Source organism: Kwoniella shivajii, chromosome 5, assembly GCF_035658355.1.
Source record: "Kwoniella shivajii chromosome 5, complete sequence".
In the NCBI taxonomy this organism is placed as follows: Eukaryota; Fungi; Basidiomycota; class Tremellomycetes; order Tremellales; family Cryptococcaceae; genus Kwoniella; species Kwoniella shivajii.
The window spans coordinates 105,721-128,867 of record NC_085912.1 but is presented as its reverse complement, the minus strand read 5'-3'; the positions used below and the strand labels follow the sequence as shown (position 1 = coordinate 128,867).

The window sequence follows — 23,147 nt, the reverse complement described above, 5'->3', positions numbered from 1 at the left end:
GTCAACATATGAAATGCATGATAATCAATGAATATATATATGGTATTCATTTTCAGCGATAAATTAGAAGGTGAGCAAAGCATATCAAAGCATATCAAAGGTTATAATTTCGATTTCGCTGGGACTACTACACCAACACATTCAATCTCGACATCTGTTCCACGAGGTAAAGTAGCTACTCCAATGCATGATCTTGCAGGAGCAGGAGAAGGCATTCTTTTTAGATAAGCTTCGTTTAGCTCGGAGAATGTATCGTAGGATGTTATCTGTGTGAAATGTACGTCGAATCAGCTGATGATCTGGGTAAAAAAGAAGGCAGTGAAAGGTTGAAGTAGCGATGAAAAGGGAGGGGCCAGTTCAAGGTGTATCAAGGTAAGTGGGCGAGGGGGATTTATTGCTTCGTTTTCATTCGATGGAATATCAAGTTTGTCTTGCTAGTAACTAACTTACTATTGGATAAGAGCAAGAATACCAATGGGAACTCACGTAGATATTGAATTTAACAGTGTGTTCTAATCCACTTCCATGAGCTTGGAGTACTTTCTCCAAGTTATCCATTATTTGATTCTTAAAAAATGGAACGAGTAGAAATGAAGGGTCAGCTTTTCACTCCTAACATCTTATTATCTAGTCACAATCTGTCTGCTCTACCCCTACAGCACCTCTCCTTTCTCAAGAAGATTCAGATAGACATTGAATGATGGGAGAATCGTTGAAAAGTCCCACACTTACGACTCTATTGGTTATGGGTCCTTGAACCAATTTACCATCTGGTGTAGCACCGATTTGACCTGAAGTATAGACGAATCCATTACATTGAATTGCAGAAGCTACATAAAGGATTGTTCGTAAATTGGAACTTTAGCAAGAAAACTCGGCAGTCAAAGTAAAGTCAATTAACTAGATCATCCGAATATCGACCAAAATCCCAACATCTAACAATCAAAATGTAATACCACATAATCCCCCTCATCTCACCTCTCCCTTCTTTCGCTGAACAGGAAATAGAACTCACAGAAAACAGGTAAGGGTGGTGCTATACCTTCCACTTTATAAGCTATTCTTTCAGATGACATATTTTCGTATTCGGATTCTGTTGGTGGGCCTTTCTATTAATCTGAATTCAGTTCGTTTGGATATACTGACTGGTAATAAAGTAGAGTATAAACAAATATGAACAGAAGATACTAGGATGGATGATGCATATTTATATTTGTATTTATATCCTTACTCGTAGATCTTGCATGTCAATACTCATGATTCTTCTGCCTTCCCACTGCCGTCTTTGGTTATTGCTTATCTCGGTATTGTTGGAAATTGATCGGTTTCACCATGGCGAGAACACCGAGATCCTATTGGTATTCTCGGAATAACTGCTCGTACTCGTAGAAATATGGGAAGAGTTGTTTATGGGAGATCTCACCACCTTCCTCAAAGACGTAATGCAGACCCAATCAAGTGTATCGCAACGAACAATATATGTAAACTATGTAGATGCATGATATGAGATATGTGCATGAATAATGCGATTGATTTATACATTATTAAAAAACTGATCACATCTCTCTTCCCCATCCTATCTCCCCGTCTTTACGAACAAGCAGATTAACACGCCGCCCTAGACCCATCTTATGGTACCTTTCTCTTTCCTCTCACCGACATTATCCCCACCAATCCAGAACCTTTGTAACGCTTTAGGTAGATCCAATCCATCATAACCCCCCGAACCATCCTCTTTAAACCTAATTCCATTTTCTATCAGAGCAACGATCAATCTGGGTATGGCAGCTGCTGTACCGTTCAAAGTGTGTGCGAATGGTAATGGTCCATTATGGCTGTCGTTTGGTGCGGGCGGCGGTGATGATACGTCGCTTCCTTCGACTTTGGCATTAGAGTGGGGCGAGGACGATGGGGACGGCCGATAAGTTATTGATAATCTACGTGATTGGAAGTCTGTACAGTTTGAGGTCGAAGTTATCTAAAATCAACATACTATATTCAGTAATGGTCTTAGTAAAGAGCATATGGTAAAGAGAGGACAAGTCGTTCTTGATATGAAACGATACTGCACAGCGGACTTGGCAACTCTGTTCAAGGATTGTTTTGTACTCACCTCGCCCCACTTGCCTCTACCAGGCATCCAAGCTTCCATATCGTATTTCCTATATGCCGAAGCGCCCAACTCTTCAGTAGGCATATCAAGGACTCTATTTTCAGAGGAGAAGAAAATATCAGCTTCAAAGTCGATTTTATGATAGCGATAACGGTTGCTTTATGAAATGGTGAAAGCGATCGAGTCAATCTAACACAAGACTCCCGGCGATTTCCTCATCATCTAGCATGTACTATCCTCAAAGCTATCAATGCTGAAACTCGCTCAACAGGTTTCATCTCATCGACTCTCTACTGTCCAGTCCGATGTCCGGACATACTAGCCTCATGAGTACCAGAACCATCTACTCACCGCACGTTCAAACCCAGTCCTTGAGCAATCTCTTTCTGAACCCCTCTAATCTCCTCCATCATATTCTCGCTCTCATCCTGCGAAGTAACACTGAATAACTCCAATTTAGTGAATTGATGTACTCTATATAAACCTCTTGTATCTGAACCTCTTGCACCTGCTTCAGCTCTAAAAGCTCTACCTATCCCCACAACTTTTTTAGGTAAATCTTCTTCGTTGAATAATCTATTAGCGAATAGACCAGCCAACGGAATCTCTGATGTACCCGCTAAACACAATCTAGGTGAATTATCTCCATTTGTCGAAGGTGGAGTCAAGTGATATGTTTGAGTGGAAGGGTTATCTTGTGAATCACGAGGGTGAAAACCACATCTCCAAGCTAAATCTTCTTTTATTACATCAGGTGGTATAACAGGTCTAAATCCATTCCTGATTGCTATTGAAAGTGAATATTGTATTAAAGATTGTTCAATCAAAGACAATGTACCAATTAAAAAAGGCCACGAACTCCCGGATGTAGTTGAACAAGCTTCATTATCTAATAAACCGAAATGATTGCAAAACGAAACATGATCTCTATTCGTTTCGACTTCTTGCTTAGTCTTGGTCTTGGTATTTTCAGTAGGACCGAACGATTCTAATATAATGGCATTTTCTTCTGATCCAACAGGCGAGTTTGGATGTGAGAAATTAGGTAAGATCAATGATAATTCTAATAATTCATTCTCAGTTTCAATCAGATTTGAGTCATATGATTTTATACGTATTTTCAATTTTTTAGCTTGTTCTTTCAATTCTTCTTTTTCTCTTGTCGTTTCATTGTTGTTGTTATTGTTGTTGTTGTTATTGCCACCTCCTAAAATACCACCTGATTTGATCAATGAACCTATTTCTTTCTGTTTATTTCTGATGGTAGATAATTTGGATAACAGCAGTAATTGAGTTTCACGTAATCTTGATAAATGTAATAGATGATCTGGTTTCAGAGGTGATTTCCTTTGAATAGCATTCAACGTAGTGTATCCTGGATCAGCTAATATACTGTTGTAATCTATTCTGGGTTTGGGTAGTGTCGATGATGATGATAACGATGATGATGATGATGATGATGATGATGATGATGATGATGATGATGATGATGATGATGATGATGATGATGATGATGATGATGATGATGAAGAGGAGGAGGATGCTTGATTTGATCCTGATCCTGAGCCAGATCCAGAGTTAGATCCAGAACTCGAATTGCTTGATGAGGTAGGCTGTGGTGCTGATGGTTTGATACCTATCAAAGGCCCTTTTAACGTTGTATGAGTCGCATAGTGTCTTCGTACTATTTGACAGATCTTGAGACGTGAGCGCGCGATCATTTTGGTGGTCGTTGGTTCCTACTCGACTCACCCTGTCTGATACACCCTGCCCTCACTGATCTCATGATGACTTTGCGTGGTCACTGCTCTCCCTGCGTTGCCTTGGATCGACGATCGATGGTAGATATTATGAATCTTTATTCTTTATTTCTTCTCGATGGTTAAGGCGGGAATATCCGTTGTATCCTGGGTGAAATCACACTCACTCCCTTCACTTTTGACATAACGTCATTCACCTACTTCTTATACACCCCCACATATTATACAGTTTGCAGATTCTCACCTCATGCATGCATCACACCTTTTACAAGACTGGGGGCTTGTCAACAGCAGTGAGAGGCATCTAGCTATGTGTAGGAGCTTTCAGAATGCATGCATTGACATTGTTGGAACTACAAATTTCGCTTTTGTGAAAACCTTTTTTCTGCTGTAGGGCATGCATCTGTCCATCTAGAGACACATAAAAACCTGGTGTATATCTTAGCCCCTCTAGCATACCTCCCAGATAGCAAAAGTAGGGAGTTGTGAAGCTAGATATTGCTAGGCAGATCAGGTGTAATTTTGTATGGGAATTTCATGATGATTTGTATGGGACTGTATAACAAGGGGGGGTGTATAAGAAGTAGGTGAATGACGTTAAGTTAGTCATCGAATACTCTTTGGGGATGAAGCAGTGAATCCCCCGTTATGCATGCTACAGTCATACATTCATACATCAGACTTTGTCCTCGTACTGACATTGCTTCCTTGAGCATATGAGATATTCATGCATACATGATGGATTGCAATACCCTGTGAATGTTGGTTTGGTATGTATATATGTATACATTAATCTCCGCTTTATATCCGCTTTTCAGGAATGTTGTTGTTGTTGTTGTTGGGTAAAATGAGATCTAGAGGCTTTATATTTCTCTCTGCTCTTCTCACTGGATGAGTAGATGAAGTAATGAGATCTGTGATCGACCAGATCATTGACTACTGACACTTGTATGGAGAGATAGGTCAGACACCAATACCACAAATCACTGTCATATACGTGCATATACATTGAAGGCCGACAACAACTCTAGTCGACGAACTCCCACTCCACAATATAATATCAGATACTCGAGTATAAGTTATCTTATTATCAGACAGATCTCACCATCTCATCTTTCATCTTCTTTTCTTTACGGCAACGGGCACCAAAACGGGTAATATCGATATAGAATTATATATATATAGCTTTCTCATCATTGGCTTTTACCACTACCACTAGTCTACTCGTTCACAGCTTATACATGAGAAAAGAAGAATCAAGCATAATAAAAAACAATAATATAAATAATATCAAAAAAGCATATCAGCAGGGCAAAAACACAGGCTTACGAGTGGTCTTTTCTTTTTCTGTTTTAGTAAAGATTACGATACAACAGTTGATATTATCATATCATATCATAATATAATTTGTAACCATTTCATAGACCTCAATCCATCCATATTCACTATCAACCAATAGCGAATAGTACTGTCGCAGATCACCTCCTACATTACCACCTAGAGTTCCCTGCGTTCGACCAACATGTGGCCGTATCCTAATCCTCATCAAAGTGATTATCATTGGTCATCATCACATTCTCAAGGTGAACCATCATCATCTTCATCTTCTAATGTCAATAATCAATATCACTATCACCAGCATCAAAATCAGCATCAGCATCAGCAAAATCAAACACATCGAAGTAATCCCGAAGATTATCATTCCGATTTACCTTTTCAACATTATCAAAACAACAATAACAACAACAACGTTGATACCCGATATCATAATGGACAAGATGTATCACATTCACATTCACATTCACATTCGCATTCACATGATAATACACCTACTGAGCATCCTTCTACAAATACAGGCTATTTCGATAATACTACGACATACCATCAACCTCAAGCTCAACATCATACGCAAAACCAAAACCAAAATCAAAACCAATGGACAACCCATGTTCACGGCGGTGGTGGAGGAGGAGGAGGAGGAGATTCGATTCCAAGGACATCACCCCATCATCCTACGTGGCATGAAAGTCATCCAATACTGACACCCTTCGATTTACCACCACCTGCAGAAAGTGGATCGTCACACATGAACCATCCTTCGAGTCACGGCAGTGATCAAAGTCATGGTATGCTATATGGTGGTCATAGTGGGAGAGATGAGAATGATTGGAAATCTGAAGAACTACAACGGGAAGTCACAAGAAGAATGTGGCAAGGTTTCGGAATCGGGAATGGGAATGGCAGTGGAGAAATCGATGTGAATAAGGAGAAAGATCAGGTAAGTTTGACTTATATCAACGAATCATCGAATCATCGATCCAAAACTGTGACTGTCGTGCCATGTAGTAGGGATAATCAGGAGGGAGATGTTTAGTAAGAAAGACTTCAGAGGTGAAGCAGGGAAACGAAAGAGTCATGAAGTTAAATCAATTGCTAATGATGATTTCGACCTACCATCAGCTGAAACGATATATCAACGAGATAATCAGTCTACTACAACCTTTTGGTGAGTATCCCGATTTCAAAGCGATTCCTTTTTTGTCTTAAGTCCTCAAGCAAGCAAGAATCAATTAGATTCCCCTCTCATCCACTGCCTTTGCAGCCCAACAACAGCACCAACGCAGAGCAAAGCTGACTCATCCTTGATTCATAATAGCACCATCAACGACTCAATCACATCCTTCACCACCACCACCATATCTCTTAACTCATTTCGCCAAACTATCATCCCTAATCCATACCATACTCTTATCACTCGCTCCACATGTCAACCCGTCTCTTGCATCAGATTTCATGAAACCGTTCATGCTCACTCGTAAACCTACTAAGAGATTCGAAGATATGACTCCCGCAGAGAGAGATATGGAAGTTATAAGGAAAAGAAGAGATGCTTTAATCGCTAAAGCTCAATCTGCTCATGCCAACGCTAGTGGATCATCATTGAATCAAATGAAAAACGTATCTGGATTAGGAATAGATAAACAAATGAAATCACCTTTCCAACAACAACAACAAGACCATCATAATAATGACAATCATCAACACCATTCGCATCATCATCACCATAATCACAATAACAACCAGCATCATCATTCACATCATGAACAACAACCATACTCACCATACAATCTACATTCCTCATCAACACCGATAGACAGTCTAGGCGGTTTGGCTGAAGCGTCAATCATTGCATCTGATCCTTATCCGCAACATCAATCGCATGTTCATTTCTCCTCCTCAAATGACCATTCGCATAATTACAAGGAAACAAACATTCCTTTCTCATTAGATATATTTTCCTCTTCGAATACCAATACCAACACCAATACCCACATGAATGCAGCGACGAATCCAACATCCACGGCCACAACAATGAGAGCAATGCATACGACGAGATGTCATGGTTGTGGAGCAAATGTCACGAATGAGTGGATGAGAGGTCCAGATGGTCCCAACAGTTTATGTGATTCATGTGGAGTGAGTCCATACTTCCACTTTTTCACTCTTTCCATTTGACTTCCTCATGGGTTCCCGATGAGATCACGTTCCAAATACTGATATATAATCCCATTGTGATAGATTCACTATGCCAAACTATTAGCTAAGAGAGACTCATTGACTCCTTCTTCAATACAACCACAATCACAAACGACAGATCTTTTTGCTCAACCGTTTGAGCTGCATGGAAATGGAAATGATGTCGGTGGTGGTATAAGCGTGGGTGTCGGTCTGAGTAATACCCACGGAGGAGTGTCGGTGATCTAGTCAATATTCAGAAAATCTCATCATCATTCGCAGGAAATATCTAGGAGGATCGGAAACAGTTAAAGATATCTCAATTGTGCAATTGTGTGTCACGTAATGTTCTGGCATCTCAGCTTGACTTTGTATTCATATATGTATACAATACCAGTAAAGATGAGATTGAGAACAGTAAAGAATCGATTCGGTCGTAAGCTTCGCAGAGAATCGTAAACTGCTCAATGGCACACAATACATGACATGTTATAATCTAGTGAAACAGGCTTCTGTCTTCTGGATATCGAGTGGTGAATCGTCATTAGCCATTTCAAGCCAAGAAGTGTTTACTCAAGTCTCGAGGGATGTGAACACACGTTGTATGCATTAAAACTACAAACCAGACCTACTACTCCTTACACACCTGATATACTCACTAGTTGACTACAAAGCGTAATGCCTCAAAGACCATAACAAGACAGTACCTCTTTGATTCCCTACGGATAGATATTCACCCGAAGGTGAAAATCCAATTGAAGTTATTCTACCTAATGGCGTAGCTGGAGTTGGCCAATTTGAGAAAGTATTTCCTGATGGTAGGTGATACTGTATACGAATTTTCAAAGAAAATTCACGAGGGTCAGTTGAAGGCCGAGGTATGGAGTCTGATGGAATAGATGATTTGGTTTGAACTTGGAATTATTGGAATTGAAATGAATGATATCAGGTCAGTTATTGAACTTACCATTTTCAATAAATCTTTTTTACCTTCACTTGCAGTTACCAAAACCTCATTCGAAGGATGGAATGCCATACTTGTAATTGACATTGTTAATTGTTCGAGTGATTTGAATGGTTCAGGCGAAAATTCATTTAACCCTCTGGATGATCCAGTGGGAGAAGTGAGTGAAGATGAATTGTATACGTTTACTATTCCCGTTGACGAGCTATCCATTGCAACGATTGAATTTGATTAGCGATATGCTCGTTCTCATTTCCCTCGTTACCTAACAGTATGAAGCGTATTAGAAGGAAGAGCGGAAACTCACCCAATAGCAGTATACGTTCCATCTCTACTTGATTTCATTAAATTTCCTCCTAGAGCTCTATCATCTCTCCATTTACTTTTAATCCTTCTTTCTGCCAAATCCCACACTTCAATTTCAGCACCGTCTCTTCCGCCCAGAACACTTAATTCTTTCCCGTCTGTACTCCACAAGAGATCGATTGAGGTACCACCTCTTCCTGACCTCAATTCAGCTACTACGCCACCTGAGCCTGAACTTGACCAATCCAGTATCGAAATGGCACCTCTTCGACCGGCAACAGCTAATAGACTTCCGTCGGGCGAGAAAGCATGTCTGTGTAATGAGTTAGGTGAAGAAGGTGTATCCATTGATCCGAATAAATTTTTAGGTGATCTGAGACATCGTTGCGAAGCCAGATCATAGGTATAATAGAAAGGTCGATTTCCAACTAAGAGTAATGATGAACCTGATGGATGGAATGTTGAACGTGATAGTGGGAGCGAGGGGATATGAAGTGTCATTAAAGTTGGATTTGTATGTCCGTCGATCTGAATATAGTTGATTAGTTGATGACCGACATATGATGCTGATCCCGATCGAGCGATTCAGTATAATGGGTGTTCAAATACTTACATTGAAGAATCTGACTCTTCTATCACCACCTGCAACGGCCATTACACCAACTTTTTCCGAAGGGTGCCAAGCGAAATCTACGATACCCCCACCTGCATTTGCGGCTTCCCTTTTACCTGTAGTGGGATTTTGTTGATTTGCATTTCTCATTCTTTGTAAATCGATCGTTCCTGTTTGTAAAGCCGGTCTGGATTGACCTGGTAAAGCTTTTGAAGGTGCAATGAATGATTTCGTTGATGTTAATAAAGATGACAATGATGGTGTCCCTATTATCGTACGCTTCGTTGCCCATACAGGAGGAGGATGAAGTCTCTCGAACCTATTATCAATTACGAAAGATTTAGTGAAAGATCGTTTCGATATCAATGTCGAATATTTAGGCAAGGGATTATGTCTGAAAACATAAAGTCAAGTTACAAGTAAAAAGAAAACACTTACTGTTCTCTTAATCTATCTTGTAATTCTTTACCATCAATTAATTCACCTTCAATCTTTCTTTTTTTGCCTCTATCCAATTTCCTCAAACGTCTATTTTCACTCATATCGACCCCTATCATTTCGTCTGCTGGATCATTCCAAACTGATTGTTTTCCCTTTCCTTTTAATTTAGCTTCTTCAACTTGAAAATCGACTATATCATCGGGCAACGTTATACTAGGTTTGTTGGTATCCACTTCTTCTCCTTCTCCGTCCAATTCTGAAGAAGGTGAAGATGATCTTGATGAAGTAGCTACGAATTCATTCCCAGCAACAGATGATGCAGATGAGGATGAGGATAAGGATGATGAGCCGGAAGAAGATCCAGCAGAAGATGATTCTGCGTCGGATCCTTCATCGTCTGACGAAGGTTGATCATCCGGTAAACCATCTAGATCAATTTCGTAATCTGTTGCCAATGGAGCATCGATAGTGAATAACTATAAAATGACGATGAGCTATGTATCTCCATAAAGCACCAGACACAGTAGCTTACATCATTATCATCCAGATCGCTTAAACCTCCCTCTTCTCCTTCGTCTCCACTTTGATCTCCTTGAATGTCAATTGCGAAACCAGCAGCAGCAGATTTCGATTTTTTCTTACTGGCACCAAATAGAGTTTCTTCCAAATCCAATTCTTCATCTGATTTTTCCCAGTCGTGAATCACCTCTTCTGTTCGAGGCAAGTTCTCTAGATCTGATGGTCTTGATCGCCTCTTGTGTTTCTGTGCCATCGTCGATGATGTGAGCTAATGGTTGAAATGATCATATGGGTTGAAATCTTTCTTTTTATTGTCGACGTAAAAAGTTCAAAAGACTGAAAGTTGCTTTGGTGGGAGGAAAACGGAGATTAAACCTGATCTCCGCTTTTTCCTTTACCAACGGAATCAAATGTGTTTTCTTACTTCATCTTATAAAAAGTTGGAATAATTGTTTTGATTTCATCATCATCATCGTTAATCCATCCATCCATCCATCTATTGCATTTCCATCACAACTCACCTCCTGCCCTTGATACCACCATACGATATACTACCGACACCGACAATGACGTCTACTGAAATACAATCACATTCGATACCGAAATTAGCCAATGTTGAACACTGGAGGGAGGTTGAAAAATCCTTCCCACCTTTGAAAAATGATCTGTTACTTCGGGCTGCGAAAGGTGAAGAAACCGAACGTGCACCTGTATGGGTCATGAGACAGGCTGGAAGGTATTTACCTGGTGAGTGATATCATTTTGTTTTCTCACTGAAGTCAGAGATTCGAATCGTCTTTCATGTCATCTTCAAGAACTCAACGCTGATACTGGGCCTAAACTCCATTAGAATTCCTTGAAGTGCGTAAATCACATTCATTCTTTGAATGTTGTCAAACACCTTCAATAGCATCTGCATTAACACTTCAACCTATCGATCGATATTCATTACTTGACGCCAGTATAATCTTCTGTGATATATTAGTCGTGCCTCAAGCTATGGGAATGACAGTATTAATGGAACCTTCTAAAGGACCTGTATTACCTCAACCATTATTATCACCTTCAGATCTCGACAGACTCAATAAAAACGTCGACGTCCAAAAAGAATTGGGGTACTTATTCGAAGCCATCACTTTGACTAGAAAAGGTCTAAATGGAAGAGTACCATTGATCGGATTTTGCGGTGCTCCATGGACTTTAATGGCTTATATGTGTGAAGGTGGTGGATCGAAAACTTTCGAAAGATCTAAATCTTGGTTATACAAATATCCAGAAGAAGCAAAACAATTGTTAAGAAGAATAGCAGATGTTTGTGCGGAATTATTAGTCGGTCAAGTATTAGCTGGTGCACAGGTGAGTTTTTCTTCTTGGTTCTTGGTTATTACTCTTTTTTTCGGCAACCTTTTTTGAACAGTTATAATCTTTTGCTAACTTTCTCTGTTCGGGTAAAATAAAAGATGTTGCAAGTATTCGATTCATGGGCTGGTGAATTGACACCATATCAATACAAGGAATTTGCTTTACCACCTTTGATCCATATTTCACACAAAGTCAAATCCATCTTAAAATCATTAGATCATCCTGGAGTAGCCATCACTTTGTTCGCTAAAGGAGCCAATGCACCTTCCACATTGAGATTGATATCTGATCCCAATGTGACCGGATATGATACTTTGGGATTAGATTGGACGGTCGATCCAATTGAAGTGAGAGAATACGTCGGTAAAAAAGTGAATCTACAAGGTAATTTCGATCCAACAGTCTTATATGGTGGTAAAGAAGGAATCGAAAAAGAAATTCAAAGAGCGAGTACAAATTGGAAAAAGGCAGGTGGTGGTTGGATAGCTAATTTAGGTCATGGTATAACACCAAATGTCAAACCTGAAGATATGGGTTGGTTTTTGGAATGTGTACACAAATACTCAAAGAGGGATTAGATTCAGTTGTTGATGATAGATCTAGTAGAAATGGTCTAACAGAGAATTCTATTACTCATCGTTTAGGAAATGTAGTATTGCATTTCTCGTATCCCCTATTCACTTTCACAAGTACATCACCATCATGCATGTGTTATAAATTAATTACCCAAATTACAAGTTTGATAAAACTCCATGTGTTGAAGCATATATCAAACCAAGTGAATCAGAATCGGTTGTCGATAGTAGTGAAATTAGCGGATCACCTATGGACCAGTTCGAATATCCGTTGCACCACCGCTCTGTAGGACACAATTCCATACACTGGTCAGTGATCATTCGACAACAATGAACATTGAACATGGGCCTCCTGGATCAGATCTGTCCGCCGATCCGACTGAGCGTTATGCCTTCCTTTGCCCTTTCTACAAGAGAAGGGATCTGAACCTCTTCTCGGGGAGCAATAGACGATTGTAGGCGACAGTATCCCTTCTACGGTTCTCACTCCATTCTATCCTCAACTTTGATCCATTCCCTTATCACAATTACCCAGATATACCCATCTGAGCAGCTCACTCCACTTCAACTTATCGCCCCAATAGCCACTCAAGTTTAGATTACTCTCCGCTTAATTCGCTGATGCTCGCAAACCCCGACTCGTTGAGGAGGTTTGAACAACTCACCATGACAGCTTCCATCTCAAATTCGCTGACTTCCTTTGGAGTCCAAAGATAACTTGGAGCTTCCCAGTAATTTTCGAAATCAACAGGTTTCCCAGATCCTTTCCCACTTGCACTTGCACTTGGACTTGATGACGTTGAGGTCGACGATGAGGATGACGTTGAGGTGTTTTTTGATTCTTCAGATCTGACTATACCTTTACTTGATTCACTTGAAGTTTGAGCTTTGGGATTCGATGAAGTTGATCCTGAACCACCACTTGATGATTGCAACTTTGCTAAAAAAGATTGAAATGATTCTTTTATTTCGGGTGGTGAAGCTGGATGAGGAGCAGGTGGATGTGGGCCTAAACAAATTACCAAAAAAAAAATTGAAAGGGGTTCAGTATAGTATAGACAACTTGGAATGGATAAAAGACAAATGTTTTTTCTCCCGCCTTGTCACAGATCTGGATGGAATAACAGAAGATGGAAATATGACTAACCATGTTCAAGGTTTTTCCTTTGACCTAAAAATCGGATCATGGGTTTGTAAGCTGTCGCTCTGAGCAGTTGTGTGGGTCTCATCGTGACGTCGTTCAACTCGAGGGACTACTGATGGATCTGAGGTGGATGTGATGCAAGATGAAGATGAGATTGACACTGTTGATTAGAGAGTCGACTGGCATTACCGATGAGATGAGGGATAGAGGGAAGATGGAAAAGAGCGGAGATGATCCGATAAAGTCCGAAAACTCAGTGTCAAAAAGTCATCCATCATCAAATATAAATATACCTTACAGCTCTGAATTAAGAGAGAAACAGCAATAGCATACCCCACCATCAGCGTCGGTATAGCAACATAATCCACACAGCATCGTATCATCAAAGATGTCACTTTCGTTACCTAGACTACTAGCTTCGATCCCATCCACTTCAAAACCAATCTTGTTGAAACCGTCAAAATGGCCTAGTAACTCTTTCTACTTGGTCACGAGACAAGATCTACAATTCACATCTTCTGCTTCCTCATCTCCTTCCACAACAACAGCGACACCGGTGGACGGTTCATCTTCTACGTCAATTGGTGAACAGGACATTAGACAAGAGAGATTGAAGGTTAAAGGAAGAGTGTGGGGACTGAAATTCTGGCAAGGTACGTCAAGATTCTCATCTCTCCGAAGCCCCATCATGCCATACCGGGACATAACGAATCTCTCAGATATTGAGTATAAGAAAATATTGTCACATCCCAGCCAATCAATCAATCTTCATTACGACGAAAAGTCAAAAAGCTAATTACCGCCGAATCATGTCATCTTTGTTCAATAGGTCGACCGTACACACGTCAATCACCAAAAATTTCAGATCCGAAAATACCTCAATCAACCTCTCAACAATGGGTGACAGTCGATTATTCGTCATTACCTTCTGAAATCCAAGCTAGTGTGAAAGAAGGCAAGAAACTAGTTGAACAGAGGAGGAAAGAGAGAAAGGAGGTATTGAAACGTTCATAAGGATAGTGATATAGAGAATGAGGGATGCAAGGGACAGCAGAATTTTGTACAGTGTTGTCGAAAGTAATCGACAAATCCAAAAAGCCATCGCAACATCAACCTGTATGTGGATACAGGTAAATTGCATAGATGTTTTGGAAGGTAAAAGCACAATGAGACGAATGGCACGATCAATTTCACAAACACAAACAAAATCATAAGTCATCATCACATATGCATATACGTTATCATGTCGTGTTCACATACACTTTGTTTTGCTGATCTCGTTTTGGAGCCTTCGTTATAAATGTCACAAACAGGTATATCTTACACTACTGGTTAAGTTCTCATTGAATCTGTTTCAATCAACTTGTACAGCCCGCTCCCCCTTTTTGATACACTCTTCTCATATGGGCAGCGAATGATCGACTGGTAGCTTTCGCCTATACCTACACCGCTTTACCTTTTCGCGAATTTGTATTTCTGCAATTTAGTCCAAGTCTTCCCTCCTACAGCCGTACTGGGTATGTTCTCTTCGTTAGAAATGGCAGATACCGGTGATGAGCTGAAGGGAATGACGAGGTCCTCTTGATCCTTGATGATGTCGAGATTTCGATCCTCTTTTCTCGTTGACGGAGTACTCGGTTGAGATTCCGGAACATTTGTGGATCTAGGAATTAAGATGCGAGAAGCCTGTGAAGTTATAGGCAGAGTTGCGCGTTTGATAGGTTCAACTCTTGATCGGGGCGAAGGATCGGATCTGGTCCTTTTGATGCTATTGGGAGTTTGTGAAGCATCACCTGGCGCCGGTGAGGATGACTGAACGAGATCATCGTCACTTTAGCTATTCTTTCTCCGCATTTTCAAGACAGGGATAGCTCACAGTATGTCCAAAAGAGTACTTAGCTCGCCAATTTTGAGCGACAGCTTTAGCTCTTTCAATGTTCTTCCTTTCATTGTCGTCTACTACCTCATCCTCGACTTCCTGTTTGACTCTTTTCCTCTTCTTTTGGCTTATTTGATCCAGAGACGGCGTGACAATTTCTTCTTCCGATATTGTATCGCTCGATGCGAAAGATTGCAGTCTTCGATTAGGGCGAGGTTGAGATTCAGGAACGAAAGATGTTGCTGGTGATGAAGAATTGGGTATGACCATAGTTGATAATCTTGACATTGATTTCCTTTCTCTTCTCACCGGAGTTTCGACTTCGATGATTTCATGATGTCTAACGTCCACCTCCATATCGTAGTCATACTCTGTCGCTGTTTCAATAATTTGAGAAGAGGCAGTTACTAATACGGTCTCGCCTGCTGAAGCTCCTGTTGGCGAAGGTGGAGTGTCTTCCCTGACCCTCTTGTCTTTCTTCAGGGGAGTCGAGAAAGGAATACCCTGAGAAGGAGAATCTGGCGGACTTGAAAGAAGACATCCTGGGGAGGTAAGGACGTGGCCTGAGAAGACTGATCGGGCGGGCGATTCCCCACCTCTGATTGAAGAGATTGCTGGACTGGGTGACCGAGCGGGCGAAGATTGAAAACGGGATGGTCCAGCAACTGGTTGTGACTCAACTTCTTCACTTTCTTCTTCCCAATGTAACGGTTCATCAAGCTCAGGAGTGACTTCTCGTTTTGAAGGTTTGGAGAAAAATTTGCTTTTCTTTGTTACACCTGTTGAAATAGGAAATTCCCTTGAAACAGCTGCGGGAGCGAAATGTCGTTCCGTGATTTGGTCCGAAAGTCGCGACGGTCCAGATCCAAAAGTGCCGACTGGTCTTGGAAGAGGCTTTGGCTTCTTCATTCCTATTCATGACCCTCAGCTATACTTCTTATGAATGATGGTGAGCTCACTTACTAGTAATAAAAGCATCCATGGGTCCGGCGGAAACATTTATATTGACCCTTCCATAATTCTCGGTGAGGGGTTTTGACCTAGATGTCGGTTGATAATCCGGCCATTCATCGATTATCGGTTCTCTGGTCTCGGGATGTATGTCTCCCTTTGCCATTCCTTTCGCTATCTCAGAGTCTACATCAAGCCCAATCCACCTCTCATCACTGTCGCCTAATCCTCCTTCGGGAAAGTCGTTAAGCGGTACAAGACGACATTGTTGTGGGCAGTATACCCTTTGGTGGATGAACGCTAATTCCGCTTGAGCGAAAGAAGCAAGATAATCTTGAGGAATGGTCATTGATCCTTCGAGCCGGATATGCTGAAGGAGCTAAATATGATATGAGCTTAGATATCAGAGAGGCCAATGAGTAGTAGCTCACCTTTTCGACAGTTTTGAACCGCCTCATCAATGCGTGAGCTTTCTTCAATCCAATACCAGCGATTGAGTCGAGGTAGTCGCATCCGGAAAGCATCTAAAGAGCTATGGGTGTAAGCGCTTGTATCCCGTATTACCTCGAAACGTGTTCCCGTCAAACAGAAAGATGTCTCACCGCCATTCGTCTGAATTCAACATCTGTCCATCCGTGCATTGGGAAATCACGTATAGTAGCTAGATTATCTCGATGTATCCAGACGCATTGTCCGTTACCATCGAGTTTGAATACGACCTGGTTGCACGACACTCGGTCAGCTGTCAGGTTTTTAATATGCAGCGAGCGAGGCCTACCTGGCGACATCCAAATACCAATAAATCTGAATCTTCCGTTATAATACCATCGACATATCCTTCTCTTTCTAGGAAACACAGTTGGGCATCTGCTTCATACGGCGCAACGACATAATCGACATTCTCCACTCGTAATGCCTATCTCAACAGTAGGAATGAAATGAGCTGATTTCTAGATATTTGAGTCAGTTAACAATGAGCTCACCTTGATAAGTTGAAAAGCCATTTCTGGGGTTATGTCCAAACATCTAGTATAGAAATCTCTTGCTTCTCTCCATCTACCCTGGGATTCCATTGATCGTGCCCTTTCGAGATTCTCCGCTCGTGACCTTTTTTCATGCAATGATAAGTTCGTTTTACAAGCAATCAAAATAGCTAACGAGTATGGAACTTACTTTGCTCTTGACACTTCCGTTCCTTTCTTAGCTGGTAAAGGACCTCCATCGAATACTATAAATGGTGTTATACCATGGTAACGGAGTAGGCGAACTCTATGCATCGCATAGTCGACGAATCTGTGATGAGAATGTTAGCTGCAAGGTTTTCTGCACCGTAGGACGTCAATGCTCTAAAGTCAGCTCACTTTGTCGTTTTTTTCCCTTTCACCAAGTCTTCCGCACAACCAAAAGCACCCTTATGAAGCCACACGTACGCCTAAAGAGCTCATATTAGCTTACTAAGAGTGGATCTGATGCTGTTCGTCATCACTCACGTCTACTGCAAGTCTAGTCAGATCATTGTCATCTCGTGTCAGCTCCTTCGTTCATATTTCAGAAAAATCAACCGTGCAGACGTGCGATGACTCACCTTTTACCTTTGAATTCTGATATGTGGCCATTGACCGTTATCTCCTTGAGAAGGGGTAATAGACCTGATATACCCATCTTTCTCCACTTTTTCTGCTTCTCTATGACATGTATGTTCTATTATAACTGAGAAGACGGAAAGACAAGGATGGAAGGTTGAGATGATTAAATTGTGAACATGTGAACATGTGAACATGTAATGTTTTATATAAATTAGTCGCGTCTGTCTTTTATCCCTCTTTTTTCCCAATTCACAACCCAACCCATGAATCGCGCGCACGGACCACCCATTCTAGGGAAACATGACGAATTAGGGAAAGGAGAGAAACCACGGAGCAAAATTACGTAATCATCCTGTTCATAGCTTACTGGAGTTGACGACGTCGTATAATCCCAGATGTCGAGAGATGATTGCTATTTACATTCATGAATGATTAAGATATAATATCAGTGATAAATCGTTTAACATCCAGGCAAGTAACAATGTCAATCCCACACGTAAGCTATCTGATATGGAGGGAGGAACCCCGTGCAGTAGCTGACATAGCCTCGTTGATTGCTGTGTAGGCATCATACGATCCTCGTCGAGTATTTCGATTCTCACTTCCTCGGTTTGAGGTAGGACCTAAAGTCAGGTCGATTGGTACTTATCTCTCAGGGGGATTGGTGAGCTCTTCTTGTCTCTTTAGAATATAGCAAGACAGGTGTATGCGCTTCACAATCATGGGATACTCGAGTGCTAAATACCTATGGTTGTAGTTCGCTTTATCATACTTTTTCCTCTTTGACGCAGCGACAATCTCTTCACATGCCAAACCACCACCTGATGCACCATACGATGTGGTACTTGTACACATGAGCTTCGTAGATTGGGTGCCTGCTATATGTTCCACACGTGAGTATCCATGTTCATACACCATTTCGTCTTCTTTGAGAGATTCTGAAGACGTCCTTCGTTCCTTTTCCATTCTGTTCACAAATGGGAACTCAAAACTGATGACATCCCTCGTGTGTGATTTAGTCGGCTTCCTGATAACTTCATTACTCGACAAGTCACATCTCAACGCGGCTTTCTCAGGTGATAGTTGGGGCGGTGATGGTCCAGCTGCAGTAAGAGCGAGAGTCGTTTTATTCATTGGTGTGGCTTTAATGGCAGGTGGTTTAGCTGGAAGTTTAGTGAGTTTTTCACATACTACCACTCGTGCTCAATTGAAAAACCAATCCGATATCTCCTATGACAACATCCTAACTGACATCTATTTCCTACTTAGACCGTTCTTATCCTCAAGTATATTATTACAGATTACGAAGGATACGTCTATTATGGGATTATGAACGTTGCTATGAACGCTGGAATAATGGTATCGTAAGTCCCATATGACCTGACCTTCCCTTATTCGTGAAATCATCTATGTCAGAATGATAACAGGTTTGACTAATTCAAATTCACATAAACAGAGCTATGATATTATGGGTTTCTCAAAGTGGAAGCGACGAGTACGAATATCAACTCACAGTCTAAATCGATCACTTTCGAGTCTTGCGTCAAAGTGATCGACAGGCGTGATGAAGTTGTATTAGCCGGTGGGGAATAGCAGAGCAACTAGGTGGCGGATTAGTATGTTTCAAGATGATCATACTGCATGAAGCTCAATTTATAATCACATTCAATGACATGACAATACACATTCCAAGAATATCTGGTGTCAGTTGAGCAGATCACTTATTAAAGGTTGATTGTACCCGGCATCATAATTCATATTGTCATCCATCTTCGAATGATTACGGGGCGTACTCATGGATCGCGGTCATTGGTCATTGTCACAGACATTCAGGTGAAGCATTGAAAGAGTGTAATCTGTTTTAGTGAGATGCCTTCTGGGCTCGTATCGAGAGGTAGGACTTAGATACTACAATTTCCTAGACGTATTGACCGTCAAGAACATAATCGGTAGTCGAGTAAATGGTCTAGATCTCAATGCCTCCACACTCAATGATCAGCAAAAGCCTATTGCAGTTTGAGCTTCACAAGGTCAAGACCAGTGTGGAAAAGACGGTCTGGAATGAAGATTTATCACAATTATGAAAGCCAGAAATACATATCCGTTCACTGATAAGACAACCAGCATCAGCAATGCATCTTCATCCTTCATCGCCTAACGGTGTAGACAAGTGAAGCGGTCAGAAAAAATGGGGGAAAGATTGAGGGGTTAAAGGAGGCAAAAAGAAACTCCCTGTCAGAGAATCGAACTCTGGTCTCCTGCGTCATCGAGATAAGTGACAAGCAAGCATACTAGCCGTTATACGAACAAGGATATGTTATTTCCGTTGGTTTTGCAACATTATCAAACTTGCCTTCTTTCGAGGACCGCCACATGGAGTTCTTTCTAGACGCGGCGTGGAACCTATCACTCTTCTCTCCATAATGTCAATTGAGTATGTTTTGAACTATCTCATCTATCACTGTTTACATCGCCCAGCTGCATATCCACTACAACCGCAATAGCAAGATGAACGGTCCAGGGTTCGAAGATGTTGAAGATAAAGATGGTGAGCTTAGCGATTCCGTAACGGGCTTGTGACAGCTCACACCTTTTTCCCTTCTTACAGGCGTCAGGCTCTCATGGAACGTCTGGCCATCCAGTCGTATCGAAGCTACAAGGACTGTCGTTCCTATCTCTGCCTTATATACTCCCTTGAAGGAAAGAGAAGATCTACCTCCTGTGATGTACGAACCTGTCACTTGTAAGGGTTCTTGTAAAGCTATTTTGAACCCCTATTGGTGAGTTTATGACGTGTTTCTTACATCCACAATCTCATAGTCTTTGAACGGTCCCAATATCGATTCGATATGACTATTCATATTGGTGAACTGTGCTGATGGTGGGAAGCTGTTATGTAGTCAAGTCGATGTTCGAGGTAAAATGTGGATATGTCCATTCTGTTTACAACGTAATCCTTTCCCTCAACATTATCACCAAGATCTTTCACCTAACAATCTTCCTCCTGAGCTTTTACCAAAATTCACAACTATCGAATACACACTTTCGAGACCTGCGCAAATCCCTCCAGTCTTTCTTTACGTAGTGGACACTTGTGTAGACGAAGATGAACTCAAAGCTTTAAGAGAAACTTTGGTCGTCAGTTTGAGCTTGTTACCTCCTAATGCTTTAGTCGGTTTGATCACCTTCGGAACTATGGTGAGTGAGAACGTCCTTCCCCCTTTCATTGTATATCGTAGTCACAGAGAATGCGACATTAGTGACTAACGTTGGTGACAGGCGATGGTCCACGAACTTGCGTATGCGGATTGCCCAAAGGCATACGTATTTAGAGGATCAAAAGATTATCAACCTAAGCAAATCGCAGATATGTTAGGTCTCAATCCTTCCTCTAGACCTCTTCAACCAATGAGACCAGGTCAACCATTACCCGCTCCAGCAGCATCGAAGTTCCTCCAAACTGTTGAGACATGTGAATTCCAACTTACAAACATCCTTGAAAATCTTCAAAGAGACCCTTGGCCAGTAGACCAAGATAAAAGACCACTTAGATGCACTGGTGTTGCTTTGGGCGTAGCTACTGCTTTGCTTGAGGTGAGAACAACCGTTTAACGCGAATCGTAAGATTTATTAGTGCTAATGTCGAACGTAGAGCGCATTCCCTAACACCGGTGCTAGAATCATGCTCTTCTCCGGTGGTCCTCCTACCGATGGTCCAGGTTTGGTCGTTAGTCCTGAACTCAGAGAACCCATTCGATCGCACCATGACATCGACAGAGACAGCGTTAAGCACTTCAAGCGAGCCACCAAGGTATGTTGTGTCGACTGCTCAGCCATACATATACGATGCTGACCGGTCCTCTGAAGTACTACGAAGGTCTCTCTAAACGAGCTTCTGCTAACGGTCATGCCATCGATATCTATGCCGGATGTCTCGATCAAGTCGGTCTCTTGGAAATGAAATCGCTCACAAATGCCACCAACGGTTTCATGATCATATCCGACTCGTTCATGACAGCCATTTTCAAGCAAAGTTTCTTGCGAACTCTGGGCAAAGACGAACAAGGTTACCTCAAGATGGGTTTCAATGGTACTTTCGATGTTTTGGTGAGTTTCTGTAACCGAATTGTGTGAGAGAACGTTGCTTAAAATTGCGTGTAGACTACCAAAGAACTCAAGATATCTGGTGTTATCGGCCACGTTATCTCAGCCAACAAAAAATCGCAATGCGTTGGCGAGACAGAAATTGGTATTGGACAAACGTCAGCTTGGAAAGTTTGTTCACTTACCCCAAAAACTTCTTTGGCCGTGTACTTTGAAGTTGTTACTCCTGCTGGTCAAGCTTTATCCCCTAATCAATCAGGTCTAATCCAATTCGTTACTCATTATCAACATTCATCCGGTCAATATCGATTACGAGTCACAACTATATCTCGAACTTTCCAAGAAGGAGGACATCCTTCTATTGCAGCTTCGTTTGATCAAGAAGCAGCCGCCGTCCTCATGGCTCGAATCGCCGTATTCAAAGCTGAAATTGACGATTCACCAGATGTACTCAGATGGCTGGATAGAATGCTCATCAGATTGTGTCAGAAATTCGCGGATTACAGGAAAGAAGATCCAACATCCTTCCAGCTCAGCCCAAATTTCAGTATTTACCCTCAATTCATGTTCCATTTGAGAAGATCTCAGTTCTTACAAGTGTTCAATAATTCTCCTGATGAAACAGCATTCTACAGGTAAGCTGTTATATTGTAGACACGAACGTGTCACTATAGCTGACCATTTCTCGTAGACATGTGCTCAATGATGCCGATGTCAACAATTCTCTCATTATGATTCAGCCAACGTTGATGTCATATGGATTCGACACTGAGCCTCATCCAGTCTTGTTAGATTCCGTTTCTATCCGACCTGATGTGATTTTACTTTTGGACACATTCTTCCATATTTTGATCTTCCACGGAGAGACAGTCGCTCAATGGAGAAAAGCGAATTATCAAGAACAAGAAGACTATGCCAACTTTAAAGAATTGTTAGAAGCTCCAGTCGTTGATGCACAAGAGTTATTGGAAGATAGATTACCTATTCCAAGATATATCGTTTGTGATCAAGGTGGATCGCAAGCGAGATTCTTATTATCAAAATTGAACCCTTCAACTACACATCAATCTGGAAGTATGTACGGCGCAGGTCCCGCAGGTGGTCAAGCTATCTTTACAGATGATGTCAGTCTGCAAGTATTCATGGAGCACCTAAAGAGATTGGTAAGTGTTTCTTTTTCTTCTGCAACAACCTGGTGATGGAGCTCATGCGTTGTGTTTGCTTTAGGCTGTTGGTGCTTCTACGAGCTAGATCGGATTTCCCACGTCGAGGTGTATATAAGTTTTGCCAAAATACAGTGATGCATGCTATTGT

At 41.4% G+C, this 23,147-nt stretch overlaps 10 protein-coding genes across 10 annotated transcripts; 5 read left to right on the top strand and 5 right to left on the bottom strand.

Annotated features, from left to right (window-relative positions):
* Positions 1-101: 101 nt before the first annotated feature.
* On the bottom strand, positions 102-1,076 carry IL334_003810 (uncharacterized protein; the record flags this gene model as incomplete). The annotated part of the gene is made up of 4 exons (XM_062935536.1): positions 102-266; positions 487-567; positions 733-830; positions 1,016-1,076. 4 exons carry the CDS (start codon positions 1,074-1,076, stop codon positions 102-104), a joined length of 405 nt encoding a protein of 134 aa, XP_062791587.1.
* A 542-nt stretch (positions 1,077-1,618) lies between these two features.
* On the bottom strand, positions 1,619-3,834 carry IL334_003809 (serine-tRNA ligase; the record flags this gene model as incomplete). Its single annotated transcript, XM_062935535.1, has 4 exons — positions 1,619-1,978; positions 2,114-2,207; positions 2,465-3,269; positions 3,318-3,834. 4 exons carry the CDS (start codon positions 3,832-3,834, stop codon positions 1,619-1,621), a joined length of 1,776 nt encoding a protein of 591 aa, XP_062791586.1.
* A 1,561-nt stretch (positions 3,835-5,395) lies between these two features.
* IL334_003808 (uncharacterized protein) lies at positions 5,396-7,638 on the top strand (the record flags this gene model as incomplete). The annotated part of the gene is made up of 4 exons (XM_062935534.1): positions 5,396-6,151; positions 6,334-6,379; positions 6,530-7,350; positions 7,453-7,638. 4 exons carry the CDS (start codon positions 5,396-5,398, stop codon positions 7,636-7,638), a joined length of 1,809 nt encoding a protein of 602 aa, XP_062791585.1.
* Positions 7,639-8,055: 417 nt separating this feature from the next.
* Positions 8,056-10,485, bottom strand: IL334_003807 (uncharacterized protein; the record flags this gene model as incomplete). The annotated part of the gene is made up of 6 exons (XM_062935533.1): positions 8,056-8,217; positions 8,357-8,558; positions 8,661-9,187; positions 9,273-9,591; positions 9,711-10,189; positions 10,246-10,485. The coding sequence occupies 6 exons, from the start codon at positions 10,483-10,485 to the stop codon at positions 8,056-8,058; spliced, it is 1,929 nt and encodes a 642-aa protein (XP_062791584.1).
* A 313-nt stretch (positions 10,486-10,798) lies between these two features.
* On the top strand, positions 10,799-12,172 carry IL334_003806 (uroporphyrinogen decarboxylase; the record flags this gene model as incomplete). The annotated part of the gene is made up of 3 exons (XM_062935532.1): positions 10,799-10,979; positions 11,083-11,588; positions 11,693-12,172. 3 exons carry the CDS (start codon positions 10,799-10,801, stop codon positions 12,170-12,172), a joined length of 1,167 nt encoding a protein of 388 aa, XP_062791583.1.
* Positions 12,173-12,417: 245 nt separating this feature from the next.
* Positions 12,418-13,398, bottom strand: IL334_003805 (uncharacterized protein; the record flags this gene model as incomplete). The annotated part of the gene is made up of 3 exons (XM_062935531.1): positions 12,418-12,453; positions 12,835-13,178; positions 13,317-13,398. The coding sequence occupies 3 exons, from the start codon at positions 13,396-13,398 to the stop codon at positions 12,418-12,420; spliced, it is 462 nt and encodes a 153-aa protein (XP_062791582.1).
* Positions 13,399-13,701: 303 nt separating this feature from the next.
* IL334_003804 (uncharacterized protein) lies at positions 13,702-14,327 on the top strand (the record flags this gene model as incomplete). The annotated part of the gene is made up of 2 exons (XM_062935530.1): positions 13,702-13,966; positions 14,143-14,327. 2 exons carry the CDS (start codon positions 13,702-13,704, stop codon positions 14,325-14,327), a joined length of 450 nt encoding a protein of 149 aa, XP_062791581.1.
* Positions 14,328-14,765: 438 nt separating this feature from the next.
* IL334_003803 (uncharacterized protein) lies at positions 14,766-17,805 on the bottom strand (the record flags this gene model as incomplete). The annotated part of the gene is made up of 11 exons (XM_062935529.1): positions 14,766-15,125; positions 15,190-16,103; positions 16,156-16,522; positions 16,575-16,667; positions 16,746-16,862; positions 16,922-17,059; positions 17,127-17,250; positions 17,317-17,436; positions 17,505-17,575; positions 17,634-17,646; positions 17,729-17,805. The coding sequence occupies 11 exons, from the start codon at positions 17,803-17,805 to the stop codon at positions 14,766-14,768; spliced, it is 2,394 nt and encodes a 797-aa protein (XP_062791580.1).
* A 405-nt stretch (positions 17,806-18,210) lies between these two features.
* Positions 18,211-19,249, top strand: IL334_003802 (uncharacterized protein; the record flags this gene model as incomplete). The annotated part of the gene is made up of 6 exons (XM_062935528.1): positions 18,211-18,225; positions 18,295-18,393; positions 18,487-18,622; positions 18,749-18,903; positions 18,999-19,093; positions 19,186-19,249. 6 exons carry the CDS (start codon positions 18,211-18,213, stop codon positions 19,247-19,249), a joined length of 564 nt encoding a protein of 187 aa, XP_062791579.1.
* Positions 19,250-20,237: 988 nt separating this feature from the next.
* IL334_003801 (protein transporter SEC23) lies at positions 20,238-23,084 on the top strand (the record flags this gene model as incomplete). The annotated part of the gene is made up of 9 exons (XM_062935527.1): positions 20,238-20,277; positions 20,338-20,509; positions 20,630-20,927; positions 21,009-21,323; positions 21,382-21,540; positions 21,597-21,836; positions 21,891-22,468; positions 22,525-22,996; positions 23,061-23,084. The coding sequence occupies 9 exons, from the start codon at positions 20,238-20,240 to the stop codon at positions 23,082-23,084; spliced, it is 2,298 nt and encodes a 765-aa protein (XP_062791578.1).
* Between the last annotated feature and the right edge of the window lie 63 nt (positions 23,085-23,147).